This window comes from Vulpes vulpes, chromosome 11 (genome assembly GCF_048418805.1).
Source record: "Vulpes vulpes isolate BD-2025 chromosome 11, VulVul3, whole genome shotgun sequence".
NCBI lineage: Eukaryota > Metazoa > Chordata > Mammalia > Carnivora > Canidae > Vulpes > Vulpes vulpes.
In genome coordinates this window covers 62,753,547-62,770,581 of record NC_132790.1, presented here as the reverse complement: position 1 = coordinate 62,770,581, position 17,035 = coordinate 62,753,547, and the positions used below count along the sequence as shown (strand labels likewise).

Below are 17,035 nucleotides of genomic sequence, written 5' to 3'. Positions count from 1 at the left end.
CATATAAATAGACAGAACCTTTACTGGAACAGAAAAGAGCCCAGGAATACACCTACATATATATGGAAATTGGCTATATGGTAAAGGCAACATTTCAGATGGAGGAAAAGGTTGATTATTCAACAAATGTGCTGAGACATTTTGGTTGCCATCTGAAAAAAAAATCGTTGTTTTTTTGCATCTTATCCCTTACTCCAAAATAACTTCCAGATGGATCAAAGACAGATGAAAACACATGGGAAACTTTCAAAAATAGTCCTAAAGTAAGGATGACCTTTTAAAATGTATACTAACCTAGAAATCATGAAAGAAAAGCTTGATAATTTTAACAACATAACATTTTAAAAATTTCTGCATAGCAAAAAGACCATACACAAAGTTTAATGACAACTGAACCTGAAATACTATAATACAGTAAAACAAAAGACTAATTGCTGTCATCTATAAAAAGCTCTTAAGATCATTATGAAAAAGACCAACAATCAAGAAGGAAATGGGGCAAAGGCAATGAATAGACAATTTTTTTTAATTTTTATTTATTTATGATAGTCACAGAGAGATAGAGAGAGAGGCAGAGACACAGGCAGAGGGAGAAGCAGGCTCCATGCACCGGGAGCCCGACATGGGATTCGATCCCGGGTCTCCAGGATCGCGCCCTGGGCCAAAGGCAGGCGCCAAACCGCTGCGCCACCCAGGGATCCCTGAATAGACAATTAAAAAAAAAAAGTTAAAAATATCTGAACAGAGCTAGGGTGGGGCTGAAGAAACCAAGGGAGGCACTCACTGTCCAAGTCGTGTAGTACAAGGCAGTACACCTCCTTAAAATGTTTGCACATTGGGCTCATAAATTCATTTTCTATTGCAGCACTGCAAATGACCAGGGCCTTAGTGGCTTCAAAGAACCTATTTATTATGTCATAGTTTCTGTGGATCAGGAGTCCATCACATTTTTGCTGGGTTCTCTGCTCAGGGTCTCACCAGGCTGAATTCCAGATTTTAGCCAGGGGCCGTGTCTCATTGTAGCTCAGGGTCATCCCCTAAGCTCCTTAAGGTTGTTGGCAGAAAGTATTCCTGTGGTTGTAAGACTAGATCCCAGGGATCTCAGAGTCTTCCTAGAGGCCCCCCCCTTTCATCAGGCAATTCAGACCATGGCTGTTTGCTTTCTGAAGCCAGCGGGAAATTCTTCAGATGCTTCCTCTCATTTGAAAGACTTCCCTGATTAGGTCAGACCCGTCCAGGATAATCTTTCATTTGATCAACTCAAAGTTAAATGATTGGTAACTTAATTAATTACTGGAATGCTAGTCGATCATATTTGCAGGTCTCACCCATTCTCAAGAGTAGGGGTTAATGCCAGTGGGATGGGAACTGTGGGGGTCATCTTAGAATTCTGCCCCTCATACCTCACCCTGATGGAGGCCCTGCTTTTAACACCCTTTATCTATCACCCTTTAAACACCCTTGCCCAGGCAGGTATTTCAGATCTCCAGAGTTGGCTGCACTATCTGTGAACTGGGGATGGGGGACATACAGCTCCCATCACTTGGGCCTGTCATAGGACTTGCATGAGTCCATATGTGTGGTCTCAGTCAGACATTGCCAGATAGGTGTAGGCACTTCATAAATGGTGGCTATTATGACATGTCATGTCTGTAATAGGAAGCCTGAAAGGTCAGCATTGATGGCAGATCTGAGATCCTTTCTTTTTTTTTTTTTTAAGATTTATTTATTTATTCATGATGGACAGAGAGAGAGAGAGAGAGAGTGTGAGAGAGGCAGAGACACAGGAGGAGGGAGAAGCAGGCTCCATGCCGGGAGCCTAATGTGGGACTCGATCCCAGGACTCCAGGATTGCGCCCTGGGCCAAAGGCAGGCGCCAAACCACTGAGCCACCCAAGGATCCCCTCTGAGATCCTTTCTAATTGATTGAACACCTGATATCCCAAGGAGGCTAAACTAGAGGCGATATACATGAATTGAAGCCATAGATTTGAACTCAAAATAAGGGATGCACACAGGATCGCAAATAATTGAAAAATTTCCTTGGAAAGGAAATGGGTCAGTCCCACCCAGAAGAGACTTAATAAATATTTTTTTCTGGAGCCAGTTAGGTACAGCAAAGAGGGCAAGAGCATGCACTCTGTGGCCAGACTGCACTGGATGAAACAAGGCTGTGACTGTGGGCAAGTTCCTTAGCTCTTCTAAAACTCAGATTTCCCATATGTAGAATGAAGCTAAGAATATGTTGAGGACATCAGGAAGCACTAGACCTTGTCATCTGTCCTGGAAGCTTAAGTTAATTAACAGCCAGAAGGCAAGAGCATACAAATGTTGTTTTCTACCTCTATGATTCTTTTTCTTTAGGATTTTTTTTATTTATTCATGAGACACACACATACACACACACACACACACACACACACAGAGAGAGAGAGAGAGAGAGAGAGAGAGAGGCAGAGACACAAGCAGGCTCCATGCAGGGAGCCTGATGTGGAACTCGATCCTGGGTCTCCAGGATCAGGCCCTGGGCTGAAGGTGGCGCTAAACCGCTGAGCCACCCAGGCTGCCCTACCTCTATGATCTATTCTGGATCCTATAAGAAATATAGAAGGCCTTCGGATTCTTTTCAGTCTAGAGGAAGAAGTGGTGTTTGAGGAAGCAAAACACAGCAACACCTAGATAGGAAATCATACAGAGACACTGGAAGTTCATTCATCACTCATTCATTCATTCATTCATTCATTCAACAAGTACTTCTCTAGGATCAAACTAAGAGCTGGGCTCTGTCTAGGTGCTGAGGATGTGGTGATGAACAAGACCGAGGCATATGATAAATACATGAATAAATAAAATATTTATGTACTGTGCTGGGAATCAGGAAGGGACTGACAGGATGCCATGAAAGAGAAAGAGAAACATAATGAGGGGTGGTCAGGAGGGCTGAAGCTGGGGAGAAGGAGTCAGAAGTAAGTCCAAGCAAGAGACCCTGTACCAGAAGAAGCTGGGTGTGTTTAGAAACTGACCAAGGCCAGGTGCCAAGAGATGGAGCTGGGAACAGATCCTTGAAGGTCCCTGAAGAACTTGAAATTGAGGGCATTGAGAAGGCCTTATCTTATTTTACCTTATTTTAATGGGGGGAAGCGTGACATGATCTGATTCATGATAGTAGAAGTGTGCTATCTGTGTCTGAACAGTTCTGAACTTCATAGCTCACCTTCCAACTTCCAGCTGCTATATTGCTTTGTCTGGGGGCTTTCTCCTCCAGGGAATCCATACCTCCAGCCCTCAACCAAAGATTGATGGGATATTTGGCTATAAATACCTTGAGTCCCTCACCTCTTGGTGCACTAAGAGCATGTATTTTATACTGTTTCTCAGAAATTTTCTTGTGGAACTAAGCCCGAGTCACCTGCATGGTGACCTGCTTGATAGCATGCCCTTTACTGGCTGCCTGTCCTTCCATTTCACTTCCCATGTTCCTTCAGGTATTTCCTGAGATCGTCTCCCAGATAAAAGACCTCACCAGAATCCTGGACTGAGGGTCTGCCTGGGGGATGTCTTCTGTAAGGAGACTGGATTGGAGGGGACATAAGTGGAGGCAGGGAGACAAATCAAGGGGCTGTCAGGCTAGTCCAGGTAAGAAAAGATGATGACCTGGGCCAGGATGGTGGCAGGTAAAGCTTCCTGGATCTCAACTCTTGGGGATGTGAAGGCCCTTCATAAGCAGAAGTTACAGAAAGACTTTTATGAGCCAACATCACGAACTCCCAGTCTGTCTGAATTCTCCACATCTCACCCACCACATAGCCAATCACACGCCCTCTAAGAGGAAGCACCATGTGAAGAAAGAGGCCGCTTTAAAAGAGAAAAAACAGAAATGTGCCTAACCCCCCCAGCACTTCCTGCTCTCACTCTGGCCTCTGGGTCAAAGACCCAACTCCTCTCAGGTTGGATTTGGCTTACAGTGAATGTGATGGTCATTAGCTCTTCTTGCCCATGCCTTGGCTGTGTCATCATCACTGTCAAGAGGAGAGGGACTTTCTACCTTTTACCAGAGTGAATGCAACTCTGGTTACAGGTGGCCTGTGACATTAAGCTGTTTCATGAGCCCTATCCAACAAACACACATACACACTCTCCCACCCATTTTGTCCCCCTGAGTAGAACCAGCTTCTCACTGATCTATCAAGAAGTAGTGGACTCTCTCTTGGTCCTACTTCTTCCTATGATACAGCCTGGATTGGGGGTGGGGTGGGGTGGAGATACCTACTCACAATTAGTAATTTATCTTTCGTAGAGAAACCAGTTTATTAACTGAGAGCACCATCCTGGTCATATTGGCCTGCCAAAAATTGTTCTTGACTTATTCATTATGAGTTGCAGATGCTGTTAGTACCCCACCCCTATTCCCCTGGCACTCAGTTCCTGTACATACCAATGGCTTTCTACAAGTGCTGCAGCTCTCTGCCTTAGCCCCTTTCTGGCTGAAGGATCTGGTTTGGCTGGCAAGCACATGGGCCAGGCTACCAGTGCCAGGAGGCCAACGCCCTCATGAGCAGTCTCAACCACTGACAGTTGGGAGCTAGTGGGTAAATAACCCAGCTTTGGCCCTCAGGTGAGACAACTCTGGTGTATGTCCTACACATTCCCTCAAAGGTCTCAGGAGGACTGAGCTCCCCTTGCCCACAACAGTGTTTGGGCATCATATGGAGTATATGTGGGTGTATGGTTCAGGTGAATGGTATGCATGTGTGGGTGGCTGTGACATACGTGGGCACATAAGGCTCATGTATAAGTGTGCAATGTGTGTGTTTGGGTGTATGTAACTGATTTCATTATTGCCCCACAAATATTTGCTCCTCTCCCCCTTCCAATCTGAGCAAACTGTACTTCCCCTTCCTGGCACTGACTTGCTTTGGCCAATGAATACTAGCAGTGACATTGGTAGAGAGGCCTTAAATGTGCTTTAGCAGTTTGGTTGAGCTCTTGGGCTTCTTCCATTTCCTATGAGAAGAGTTTGTCCTGGATACTCCTGCCCCTTCACCCTGGGCTCCAGAATGAAAAACCAAAGGCAGACCTGAACCCAAATCACAGCGTGGAGCTAAGCTCAGTTGAGTCCAACTGATCCACGAACCCTGGAGCGAGAAATAAAGAACTGGTATTTTAAGCTACTGAGCTTCAGAGAGGTTTGTTAGCATTTCAGCTCACTAACTAGTACAAGGTATTAGATGGGATTTGCAAAGCATAGGATAAGATTTGCGGGGAGTACAAAGAATGTGTATGTGTGTAGTGCTTGTGTATTCTGTGTTGGGGAAATGGTATTTGTGATACACAAACACAATAGAGCAAAGGTTTATATTGGATAACACAAAGCAAATGAGCAAGCATAGCACAGAGTGAGCTGTATACAAACTGAGTTTGTACTTAGTTCCTAGTCAGAAGACACCTTGGGTTCCTGGCTGGGAAACCCACATCCTGAAACCTCACCTCTCTGTGACTTACTAGTGGCTTCTAGGAAGGCAGCATCAGCCAGACAGGGGTGTTTGACTTTACTGGTGTTCAGCAAACAAGGAAGAGGTGGCACAAGGCCAGCCAAGTAGTGTCTGACCACACACCCAACCTGTGTGTGCCTTGGCTGCTGAGGCTTCTGTCCCCACAAAGGCTTGGTACCTGAGGAAGAGTCCCACACAGCAACTCTGGGGGATGGACAGAGGGGCTCTGTGTGAAGCAGAAAACTGCAGTGTGCACATCAGCTAGACTGGGACTTTGCAAGGAAATGCATCCATTCTTAAGGCTTCAAGGCATCCCTACAAGAGTCCCCATTTCCTGACTCATTCATGACCAACTGAATAGTAACTCTGTGATTAAGAGGTGAGCTCTGAAGTCAGACCAAGGCTTTATCTCAGCTCCAGCAGCCAAGACCTTGGGCAAGTAATTTAACCTCTCTGGACCTTAATTTCTCAACTTTAAAATGGGGATAAATACCGTATCTCACTTGTAAGGTTGCCATGAGGATTGGATAAGTTAATTCCTATAAAGTTTTGGGGACTGTGCCTGCATATTATTGTGCATGTGCTACCCTCCGAGTAATCAGGGCTCACTCTTAGTAAGGGACTCTGAAAGAGACATACGACATGCACTAATCTAGCCAGAAACCAGGGCTTTTATATACTGGCTCCCATCAGTCCCTGGAGGCTGCTCCTGCAAGTAGATAACCAGCCTTCTCTGTTTGCCCAGGAGTGTAAGTCTGAGAAACTTTTTCCCAAGCTGGGTGGTTGGTCACACTACCTGGAGAGCATTAGTTCCCCAGCACCCAGCCTGTCACAGGTCACTCGGAGCAAGCCCACAGATGCAGGCACTGGCCATTAGAAGCTACCACACATTATAATGGTCAGACCCAAGGGGGTGAGGGCAGGACATCCAGTCCCATTTTAGATGTAAGAAAAGTGAATCTCCAAGAGGCAGAGGAATCTTCTCAGAGTCATACAGCAGGAAGAGGTCTGGGAGATACCAAAGCCCATGCTGACCGCTAGGCTCTACACTCCTCTTTCCAGAAAACTGCCTTTGTGGACACAGACTGGAGAAACTGGAAGTACCTCAGGGGACCGGCTAGCCCGCTAACTGGAAACAAACATCCACCTGCTGACAGGTAGCATTCATGGTTCTGGGGATGGGGCAGCAGGTGGATGTTAGAAAATAAGGAGATAGAGGATATGCCCCAAAAGAGAGCATGGCAGCCTCTGAATCAGACACGACTACTCAGCCTAGGATGATGACTGCCATATGGGAATAGATGCCCAATGTTATTCAACCATCCAATGTTTCAAAGGAAGCTAGATTTTTATGGGAAATATCCAAACTATTACATGTTGTCTAAGAATCTTCTAAAAACACATTGGGAACCAACCCTGTATGGACCGAATACAGTATATCAGCCTGTGGCTGCCTGAATCCTGTCTTGTGGCTCAACCACTCACCCTAGTTGGTGAATCTAAGGGCTCCTCTTGGTGTCTTTCCTCAATAAGCATCCCTACAGAAATGGGGGCTGGCTCAGTCTGCACTTAGTACACATACCCACCCATTTTGAGCTTGTTCTCCCCCCCTTTTTTTTTTGTCGTTATGCCTTTCTGGACACCTTTGCACACATGCCTCCATGGCTGACATCCAGTGCACAGGTCCCAGAACAACCACACTGTTTAGTTAGTCAACAGCCAATACTTGCAGCCTCCAGTTAACCCTGTGCTCTGCCTGCCCAGTCCTTTTCTGGGATCCCCAGAAACTTCAGGGTTAACTTCTTGCACAGCAGGGACCTCAGCTGGCTCTGCGGCTGAATTCTTTCTCATTTTCCAGTGTCCAAAAATTATCTCTTTATCTTCCTGAGTCTTTCCTTCTTACCACACTTGCTTTCTTTTTAAAATTAGGTACCCATCCTGAATCCTTGTTGATTCAAGGATAAAATGTTATCCACAGTGACGTGCTATGGATAAATTTTTAATAACTACCTCTTGGAAATAGTGGGGAGTCCTGATTTGCAGCATTTGCTGACTCCCATGGTGTAAATACTGCCACCCTGGGCCAATTTCAAGTTACCAATATGACTGAATATGGAGTTGACAGGAGATGTGCAATAGATCATCATTATATAATATTTATTATGTAAATGCAAGTAACCTAAAAAGCACAGATAATAGTGAAATCATTAGGAATTAATGAATTCTGAGTATTTATTACTTTTTTCTAATATAACATATTATATTATTAGCTGATTTTATTCCACTTTTAATAATACCTGTGTTTTTCAACTGGGTCACAATATTCCTGAAAATTTTGGCAATCAGCTCTTGTAAGCCCATCTGAGGTGGTTCTAGCACACCACTGGATGGATAAACACGAGGCAGAAAAATAACAAAAACAGGTATTTGGTGGTCAAAAGACAAGGATTGGTTTGGGGGAGTCACCAACCATCCTCAGGAGGGCAATTCCCCAGTCCCAGGTTCATCCCCAACCCCATACTTCCACTGCTCTCCACCTTCCCCCTGTCCAGCTCCGCCTACCTGCAGCAGGAAGTCGAAGAGTGCCAGGCGTGCCCACTCAGTGTAGTGGATGCCCAGGCAGGAGGCCTGGCTTGGCCAGCTGCAGCCACGTGCCAACAAGGCCTGGTACTGCAGCCAGCCCAAGGACAGAGAGTTCTGGTCCTCTTCTGGGTCCCCCAGGTGCTGCACATCAGGCGCCCACCAGATGACAGGCCTTGTGCTACCATCTGTGTATCGGTAGGGCAGCAGGGAACTGTGGAACTTTCGGGCCACAGCAGGCAGGCTCCGGCGCAGCCCCAGCACACGGTCCACATGGAAGGACAGGACCTCATGCAGGTCCCCAGGCCTCTTGATCAAGCCACAGAGCCCCTGGGAGCAGAGATGGCTGAGCCCCCCAGAAGACATGTTCTGAAGAGCACCCTCATTGGAGAAGGCAACCTGCAGCACCTGCCCATGGCCAGGAATCCTGGCTTTGCCCACCACCTCTCCCTTGGCCAATAGCTGGAACATTTGCACATCGTGCTCTGTGAACCATGGGGGAACCTGCCCACTGGTCCTCAAGCTGGTCAACATCCCAGGGCTCTCCGCATCACACCAGACAGATCCTTGCAGCTCCCCAACAGAGCCAGGCCACCGACGAGCCTCTGCAGTTGGGGTGGGATGCCCTGCTTGTGGCCTACCAGTCACAGCTCTGTTCCTAGCTCCTGGCAGATTCCTGCCTTCCACTGGGCGGGGCCGGAGAGTTAGTCCAGCAGCAGCTCTCCAAGCCTGTAAAGCTGTCATGTCAGGTCCTGTGAGGGGGCCAACCAGGGTGCCAGTGTCATTCTGTGCCTCTCCGATAGGATCATCATGCCAGGGAGGACCCAAGTCTTTGGTTCCTGGACTCCTGACCTTATCCTCCCTCAGGAGCACAAGACGTGAAGTACTGAGTCTCAAATCTCCTAGAGAGGCCAAAGTAATGTCCCTCCTGACCCTCCCTGGATGCCTACTAAGGCCTCCTAAGGACTTTCTGCTTCTGTCCACTGTCCCTCTGTGGCCTTGCTCCTCAGCACACATTGGGATGGAATTCCTGGGCAAGGCCCAGCCTTTCCAGAACCCTAGGTCTCTTGCTTGCTGCCTCCAGCTGGAGCTCAGAGCCTGCCGATTGTGGGGGCCAGGGGCTTCCATGACCTCCTGGAGCTCCATGGGACCAGAGTCTGGGCCAGTAGCTGGATGCTGCGGGGGGAAGCGGGTGACAGTCACCACAGACAGAGTCATCAAGAGGCAGAATGCCATCACCAACCGCCTCTTGCCACGTAGTTTTCTCCAGAGCCAAGACGCCTGGGGGACAAGATAGAAAAAGAAAGTTTGAGACCTGGGAAAAATGTCAGACCCAATCCACAAAACAACTGGGACAGTGAATGAACATCCGGGGTGTATACAGAGAGAAGAGATGGTGGAACACACCTAGCTGCCTTCAAGGGAGGAATGGGCAACCACAGCTAACTGCTCCTGCTTCAAAGCTGAGCTTTGCCTTCCAGGGGAGCCTTTGCTGATACTTGCAGTTCAGCCTGGGTTTCTTCCCCTTGAATAAACCGCCATTATGACACTTGTCACCAGACACCATAGGCATCCCTTTAACATCTGTCCCTCATCACTGAATGCTGGCCGTTCTCTTTTCATCCCCATGTGAGTTATAGGGCCCTCTCCGTGGATCTCTAATTGTCTCCCACAAGCACGCTTTTCCATTTTCCAGGGCACAAGGCTCTCAGCTACAGATGACCTTGCCCAGTTCCTCTTGCAGCCAGGTGTGGCCATGTGACTAAGTCTGTGCCTGGGCACTTTTGTCTGCCCCACTTGCTCAAGTGGAAGCTGGATGCCTGGCCTTTCTTAGCACACAGATGTGGTAGCACCAGCTCCACATGTGTTGGCAAGGGCACGCTCTGGGGCAGTGACTTTTAAACATGTTGTGCCTGGATCAGTAGCATCAGTATCACCTGGGAGTCTGTCAGAAAAGCAAATTTTTAGGCCTCATCTCTTCACACCTGACTATAAGGTGCTTATGCAGTTGTGAGACCCAATCTTGAACACCCTGCTTGAAGTAGGGCAGAGGGGTAGGCAGACAGAAACAGTATGCTGAATAGCATACTTCGTGGAGCCCCAGCACCCCCACCCCTCCACTCCAGTCAAGGCCCCCAGGGCCACAGGGCAGGGAGACAAAGCCTAGAGAAGATCTTCCTCGTAAATGTGGGCTCTGAAAACTTGGGTTTCATCTGGAAAAGATATTCTTTGTTTCCCAACTATTACTAATGAGTAGCAAGTTTCTTCCTTCTCCCACCTTTTCCCTGATTCCCCTTCCAAATTTGTATATTTGTATCATTTTATATTGTTAGGATATAAAATTTTATACATTCTAGCCCATTAGTCCAATGCTCATATTTGTTTAGGTCTTGGTTTTTCAGTGAAGTACATTCTTTGCATACTCCTGTCCCTTTTGCCCTAGTTTTTTATTATTTCTTGGTTGACTGAAGCCAAAAATGCATAATTTTCTCAAGAAGTATGCATGGGAACAGAATTCTCTGAGTTCCTGCATGTTCAAAACTATTTTTCCGTAGCATTCATACCTGAAGGGAAGTTTGGCTAGAAAGAAAATATTTTGGCATGGCTTCTTTCTCTGACTCACTTGTGGATCCTGCTCCACTGAATAGATGGGACTTTTTACCCTGCCTAGTTGCCGTAAGAATTCTTTCTTTTTCTTTACATTCTTTTTCCAGCTTTATTGAAGTATAATTGACAGATTAAATTGTATACATTTGAAGTATACAATGTGATAATTTGATATGTGTATACCTTATGAAATGATCACCACAATCAAGTTATTTAGCACACCCATCACCTCACGTAGTTACCTTTATGTATGTGTTGAGAATGCTTAAGATCTACTCTGCAAATTTCAAGTATACAATATGGTATTATTAACTATAGTCACCTGCTGTACATTAGATCCTCAGAACTTATTCACCTAATAACTGAAAGTCTATATATTCTTTGACCAACATCTCCCCATTCCCCCTGCCCCCTCCTAGGCCCTGGCAACCACCATTCTACTCTCTGTTTCTATGAGCTCGACATTTTTTTTTTTTTTAGATTCCACATACAAATGGTATCATATAATACCAGATAGTATTTCTCTGTTTGCTTTATTTCACTCAGCATAATGTCCTCATGGTTCATCCATGTTGTCACAGATGGCAGGATTTCCTTCTCTTTTTTTATGGCTGAATACTATTATGCTATTGATATATGTATATATATATATATATATATACACACACATATGTGTATACAAATTTTATATATATGTATACAAATACATATACAAATACATTGATATATATACACAAATATACATATTTATCCATTCATCTATCAGTGGACACTTATATTGTTTTCATGTCCTGGTTATTTTGAATAATGCTGCAATGAGCATAGAAGTGCAGACATTTCTTCGAGACACTGATTTCATTTCTTTCAAATAAATACCCACAAGTGAGATTGCTGGATCACTTGATAGTTCTATCTTCTAGTTTTTTGAGGGACCTCTATTCTGTTTTCTGTAGTGGCTCCACCAATTTACATCCCCACAAACAGAGCACAAGGGTTCCCTCTTCTCCACATCCTTGCCAACACTTGTTATCTCTTGTCTCTTTGATATGAGCCATTCTGACAGGTTTGAGGTGATCTTGTTTTCTCTGAAGTCCAATGATGTTATAGAATATATCTCAGTGTTGACTTTCCTGGGTCAATTTTTCTGGGCATACCTTGTTAGAATACCTTATTTAAATATTTTATTTCACCAAAGTTTTCTTAGACTAAATATTAAATATTTTCCATTCCACTGTTTTACTTGTTCTTTAGGCTCTTGAATTACATGTGTTGGGTGTCTTATCTGCCCTGTATATATCTTTCATCTTCTCTCTAATCCTTTCTAACCATTTTTATTTGCTCATTTTGCTTATTTTTATATTCTACTTGGCAGATTGTTTTCCCCAATATTCATTCACCTTTGTGTACTTTCTCATTTCTACCAAATTCCTCTTAATTTCTACTTTTCCCTATTTCTTTCCAGCTCGTATTTCACCTCTTCTGGCTATGTTACCATTTTTTTTTCTTGAGTTCTTGCATTTCTCTTTGTTGGTGCTCCTTCATAGAGGGTCTTTTTTCATTAATCTTTAAAAATTCATAGTAATGTGTGGGAAATATCAGAAAGGGAGACAGAACATAAAGACTCCTAACTCTGGGAAACGAACTAGGGGTGGTGGAAGGGGAGGAGGGTGGGGGGTGGGGGTGAATGGGTGACAGGCACTGAGGGGGGCACTTGATGGGATGAGCACTGGGTGTTATTCTGTATGTTGGTAAATTGAACACCAATAAAAATAAATTTATTATAAAAAAACTCATAGTGAAGCGACTGCTCAAAATTTTCACCTACTTCAAAGGGTGACTGACCTTCATCTGTTCATAAACTCTGCTGTTCATTGTTCCTTTTTTTCTTAGAGTGTCTCTTTGTGGATGCTCAACTCCTTTTATGAGTTAGATGAGTCAATTGAACGAGGTTCCTATAGAAGGGACTGAGTTGCATTTGAAATAGTGGCCAGGCTGCTTCCTGCAAATCTGGCTTGTGAGCAGGTTCTCCATGTATCCTCTCTTCTACCTCAAAAAGAGGAAAAGGAATTTGCGTTTTGTCTTCCATTCTCTTTGTTGCTTTCAGATGGTTTCCAGGAGACAGTGGCAAGAATGCAGAGTTCTTTCTATGTAGCCATGTTCATAGAAATAGGCCTTAGTGGCACATTTTTAAGAAGAAAGGAACATGCCCTTACAGAATGCAGTGACTAGGCCAGGCCACAGAACAACCAACTTTTTCCAACTTCTGTGGTCTGGAGCCACAACCCCCAAACAGTTCTGGGAAGTCCAAGAGTGCTCCCTCTGTACATTTTCAGAAGATCTATTCACTAGCTTAGTGGGAATTGAGTGCAGCCTCCAGGTGTGCTGGCCACTTAACACTCCCAAGAGACCACCCTTAAAGAGTGTCATGGAGCAGGAAGAGTGGTGGCCCACCAATCAGAGTGAGATTTCTAGGAGTCAGAGAGAGGGCAACGGATAACTAGATCCACCCAACACTCTCTACTTTATCTAATTTCTCACCATCTCCCTCACCTCTATACATGCTCCTCTTTCTATTTCCAATCCACTGAAAGGTAGCACCATCCACCCACATATCCAAGCCAGAAATCTGGGCCTGATCTCCATTCCACCCTTCCCTCTGCCCCATACACCAAGTCTTGCAAATTTTTCCTCCCAAACATCTCTGGAATCCATTTATTTCTCATTAGCCACTCTGTGTCTACTTAGGCTGAGTGCCTCCTTCTCTACTAGACACCTAACTGGTCTCTTCCTCTAGTCTCTGCTCCTCTACAATCCACTCACCACACACAGGATCATATCCCTCAAAGCCTCTTTGGAGAAAGTCTAAATGCCTGAAGTGCTTGAGCCATACTGATCTTCTTTTAATTCCTGGACAGCACCAGACCCTCTCCACTTCCCATATGCTGTTCCCTCTGCCTGGAACATTCCTTTCCCCCTATTCTCATTCTTTAGGTCTTCCCCAGGATGCCTTCCACAGAGGCCCCTCAATGGGCTGGATGCCTTAGCTATGTGCTCCTACAACACGCTGCTTCTCCCTGAGCATGCCCTTTCACGCTTTACTATATGATCATTTAAAGTCTGTTGATTCACACGGGTGGGACACTGGCTCACTTGCTGCTGTGTCTTGGGACTATCTCAGTGCCTGCCACACAGAAAGCTCTGTATGAAACAAGCTGTTAGATAAGAGGGATTTTCAGAAAGGGACCAACACTGTTCCCTGGCCTAAGGCACTGCAAGTCTGCTTGTGAGAAGGCTCCTCCAGTTCTGGGGTTCTTCCCTGTTTGAGGTTGCAGGAGTTTTCTCTGATGCTTTTTGTGCTCCATGTTTGGTCCTCTTGGCCCCCAACTGATTCTAGCTGCCCCCACAGTAGACAGTCCCCTGCACACTGCCAGCTTCACACCTAAAGTGCTTGATTCACTCTTTACTTTCTTGCCTGCTCTGCAGGGAGGCGCAGGGGAAGTCAATATCTTTGGTGACTATCCTCAGCCCAAAAGGGACAAAAGTCAGTGGGTAAATGCTCAGTCACCATCCTTCAGAGGGACAATTCTGAGAAGTGTGGAAATGAGCCTCCCTTCTATAAAACAGATGATTCTTACCACCCCCTAAGATGTCTTTACCTGATAATCCTTTTGAAGTGAGATTCTAAATTTTGTCCTTAGATATATTTTTAATTTGGCCTTTATTACTATTTAAAAGACATACACACGCAGAATACATGCATAAATAAGCACAGTAGAAAACCCAAATAATATTAAGAAAATCAAACAAAATATGAACATCTTTTCTCCTCCTCAGAGGGAGCCACCATCAATAATTTGGATGTACATCTTCCCAGGCCTGTTTCTTTTCTTTGCATTAAGACATGCACATTTGTCACGATGTATTAATTACCCGTGACTGCCATAATAAATATCCACAGACCCAATGGCTTAAAACAACAGAAACGTGTTCAGTATCAGTTTCACTAAGCCAAAATCGAGGTACCAACAGAGCCATGCACCCTGTGGAGGCTCTAGGGAAGAATCCTCCAGCTCTGGTGGCTGCACACATTCCTTGGCTTCAGTCTCTATCACTCCAATCTGTGGTCACTGTGCTTCTTTTTTTTTTTTTTAATTGTTTAAGGTAGGGAATTTTATTATTATTTTTTAAGATTTTATTTATTTTTTTTGAGAGAGAGAGAGCGAGAGCATGAGTGGTGGGAGGGGCAGAGGCAGAAGCAGACTCCCTGCTGAGCAGAGAGCTCCATATCAGGACCCTAAGGTCATGACCTGAGACAAAGGCAAACACTTAACCTACTGAGCTACCCAGGTGCTCCAATGCCTCTTCCTTTTCTGTGTGCATCAGAATTCTCTTTGCTCCCCCTCTTATAAGGACAGGAGTGATGGCATTTAGGGCTCACTTGGATAATCCAGGATAAGCCCCCCATCTCAAGATCCTTAATTTAGATATATAAAGACTGATTTTTCCAAATAAAGTAACATTCACAGGTTCCAGGGATTAAGATATGGATGTCTTTTGGGAGATTATTTGTTCACTTATACTACACAGTAATTACTTTTAGCATAAAAGAAAGAACCAAGATGTCCTGAAGCTTTTTCTGTATCTGTCTATATGGAGTTACTTAATTGCTGCTTAATAGCTCACAGTAAGAATATGCCATAATATTTATAACCATTCCTCTATAGGAAGAATATTTCAATCATTCCCAATTTTTATTACAACAAATAATGTTGCACTGAACATGCAACACATGCAGCTCTGGGGATAACTGTGAGGATTTCTATACAGGAGACACCGAGAGATGAAGTCGTTGGGTCCCATTCTTTACTGATATTAACTTTTCATAGAATATCAGGTATTATCTCATTTAATTTTCATGCATACGAGGGAAGTGGAAATGATTTCATTCCTATTTTATAGCTGAGAAAACTTAAAGGTCCAGAGTGCTAACATTTGCCCAAGGTTCCACAGCTGGCAAGAATTCCAATATTTTGAATTAAAACTAAAAGGATAAGTGGCCATAGAGAAAGAAATCTGTTTGGTTTCTTTTTCTTCTAAAAAGAAAAATATGCTTTCATGTTGGATTCATAATCTGTATTCTCAAACTTTTGGATACCACTAGGGAAAAATTAATCATCTTTTTAAAAATGCTTGAAGAAGACAGACTGTTTTGATCCTCTTCTTGGCCTTACTTGGCTTCAGACAACCTGGTGAAAGTTGGCAATTGTGCAGTTCTGCAGAGAGAAAGGTTCAGACCTGCCACGAGCAGCTGTCCCCACAGGGCCACCCAAGTAAAGCTTTAGGAAAAGAAAAGCAGCTTTGATCAAACTGAAAGAAAAAAACATCCTCTGAAGAGAAATATTCAGCTGAATAACAAAGAGGACATTAGAGAAGGGGAAAGGGGAGTGATGCATGATATACTAGATTGTTAAAAAAAAAAAAAAAAAAAGATATACTAGATTGTTTGCTTATGAGACCCAACAGACTCCATCACCACACCCTTGCCAGCTGAACCCACCCCCATTCTTCCCATCCAAAACATTCACACTATCTTTTCTGCCCTGCAATGACACTGGTAGGCAGGGAAGAGGAGTGGTGTGACCTTCACTGTCTATTTCTACAGCTTCTCTATTTCTCCTCCCCTCCTCTAACCCCCAGCACCCACCCTTCCCCCAAGACTCCTCCCATAATTCCTCAGAGAAGATGCCCACTGGCCTGGCAGTCACATCCACCTACACCTGCAGAGGAAGAGGTCTGAAGAAGAGGGTAGCTAGAAAAAAATGGGATTTAGGGAAAACATAGCTGAGTTCTCGATCAGCTTCTGCCCTGCTGAGCTGTATGACAATGGGCAAGTTACACAACCTCTCTGGCCCCTTCCCTCAGTCATAAAATGGACAGGGAGAGAATGAGATAATTCCTCCCTCCAAGGATTGTCATGAGAAGTAAGTGAAGTTAAAATATGTAAAGGGTCCATCCACCACATGGTTTGGTACATTTAAATAAGTAGTGGGATCAATGTTTCTGCCTTCTCTTTCTGAACTCCCTTTACCTTTCTGGGATCTGAAAAATGCCCCCTCCTTTCCGGGGTTTGGCATGTTGTAATGTCAGAGTAAAAAATGGTGTATTTGGGAGCACAGCTCAAGGTAGAGGTGGAACGAGAAAGTCTTTTATAATAAAACTTCAAGTGTAAGCCAAGTGGAGACCCCTTGGCAGTGGAAGGGGTTTCATCCTACAGAGGTTCCATCCAAGATATCAAGATATCAAGGAAGCATTTGCTTGGCTTAAAAGCATGTTGGAAGGTGAGGAGAGAAAAAGTA

The 17,035-nt window shown here is 44.6% G+C and overlaps 1 protein-coding gene across 1 annotated transcript in view; it reads right to left on the bottom strand.

The window, feature by feature from the left end:
• GASK1A (golgi associated kinase 1A) overlaps window positions 1-17,035 on the bottom strand; it is a 54,294-nt gene that overhangs the window by 11,809 nt on the left and 25,450 nt on the right. Inside the window, exon 2 of the mRNA XM_026000907.2 lies at window positions 8,055-9,353. Coding sequence (XP_025856692.1) covers window positions 8,055-9,353 — 1,299 coding nt within the window. The remainder of the gene's footprint in view (window positions 1-8,054; window positions 9,354-17,035) is intronic.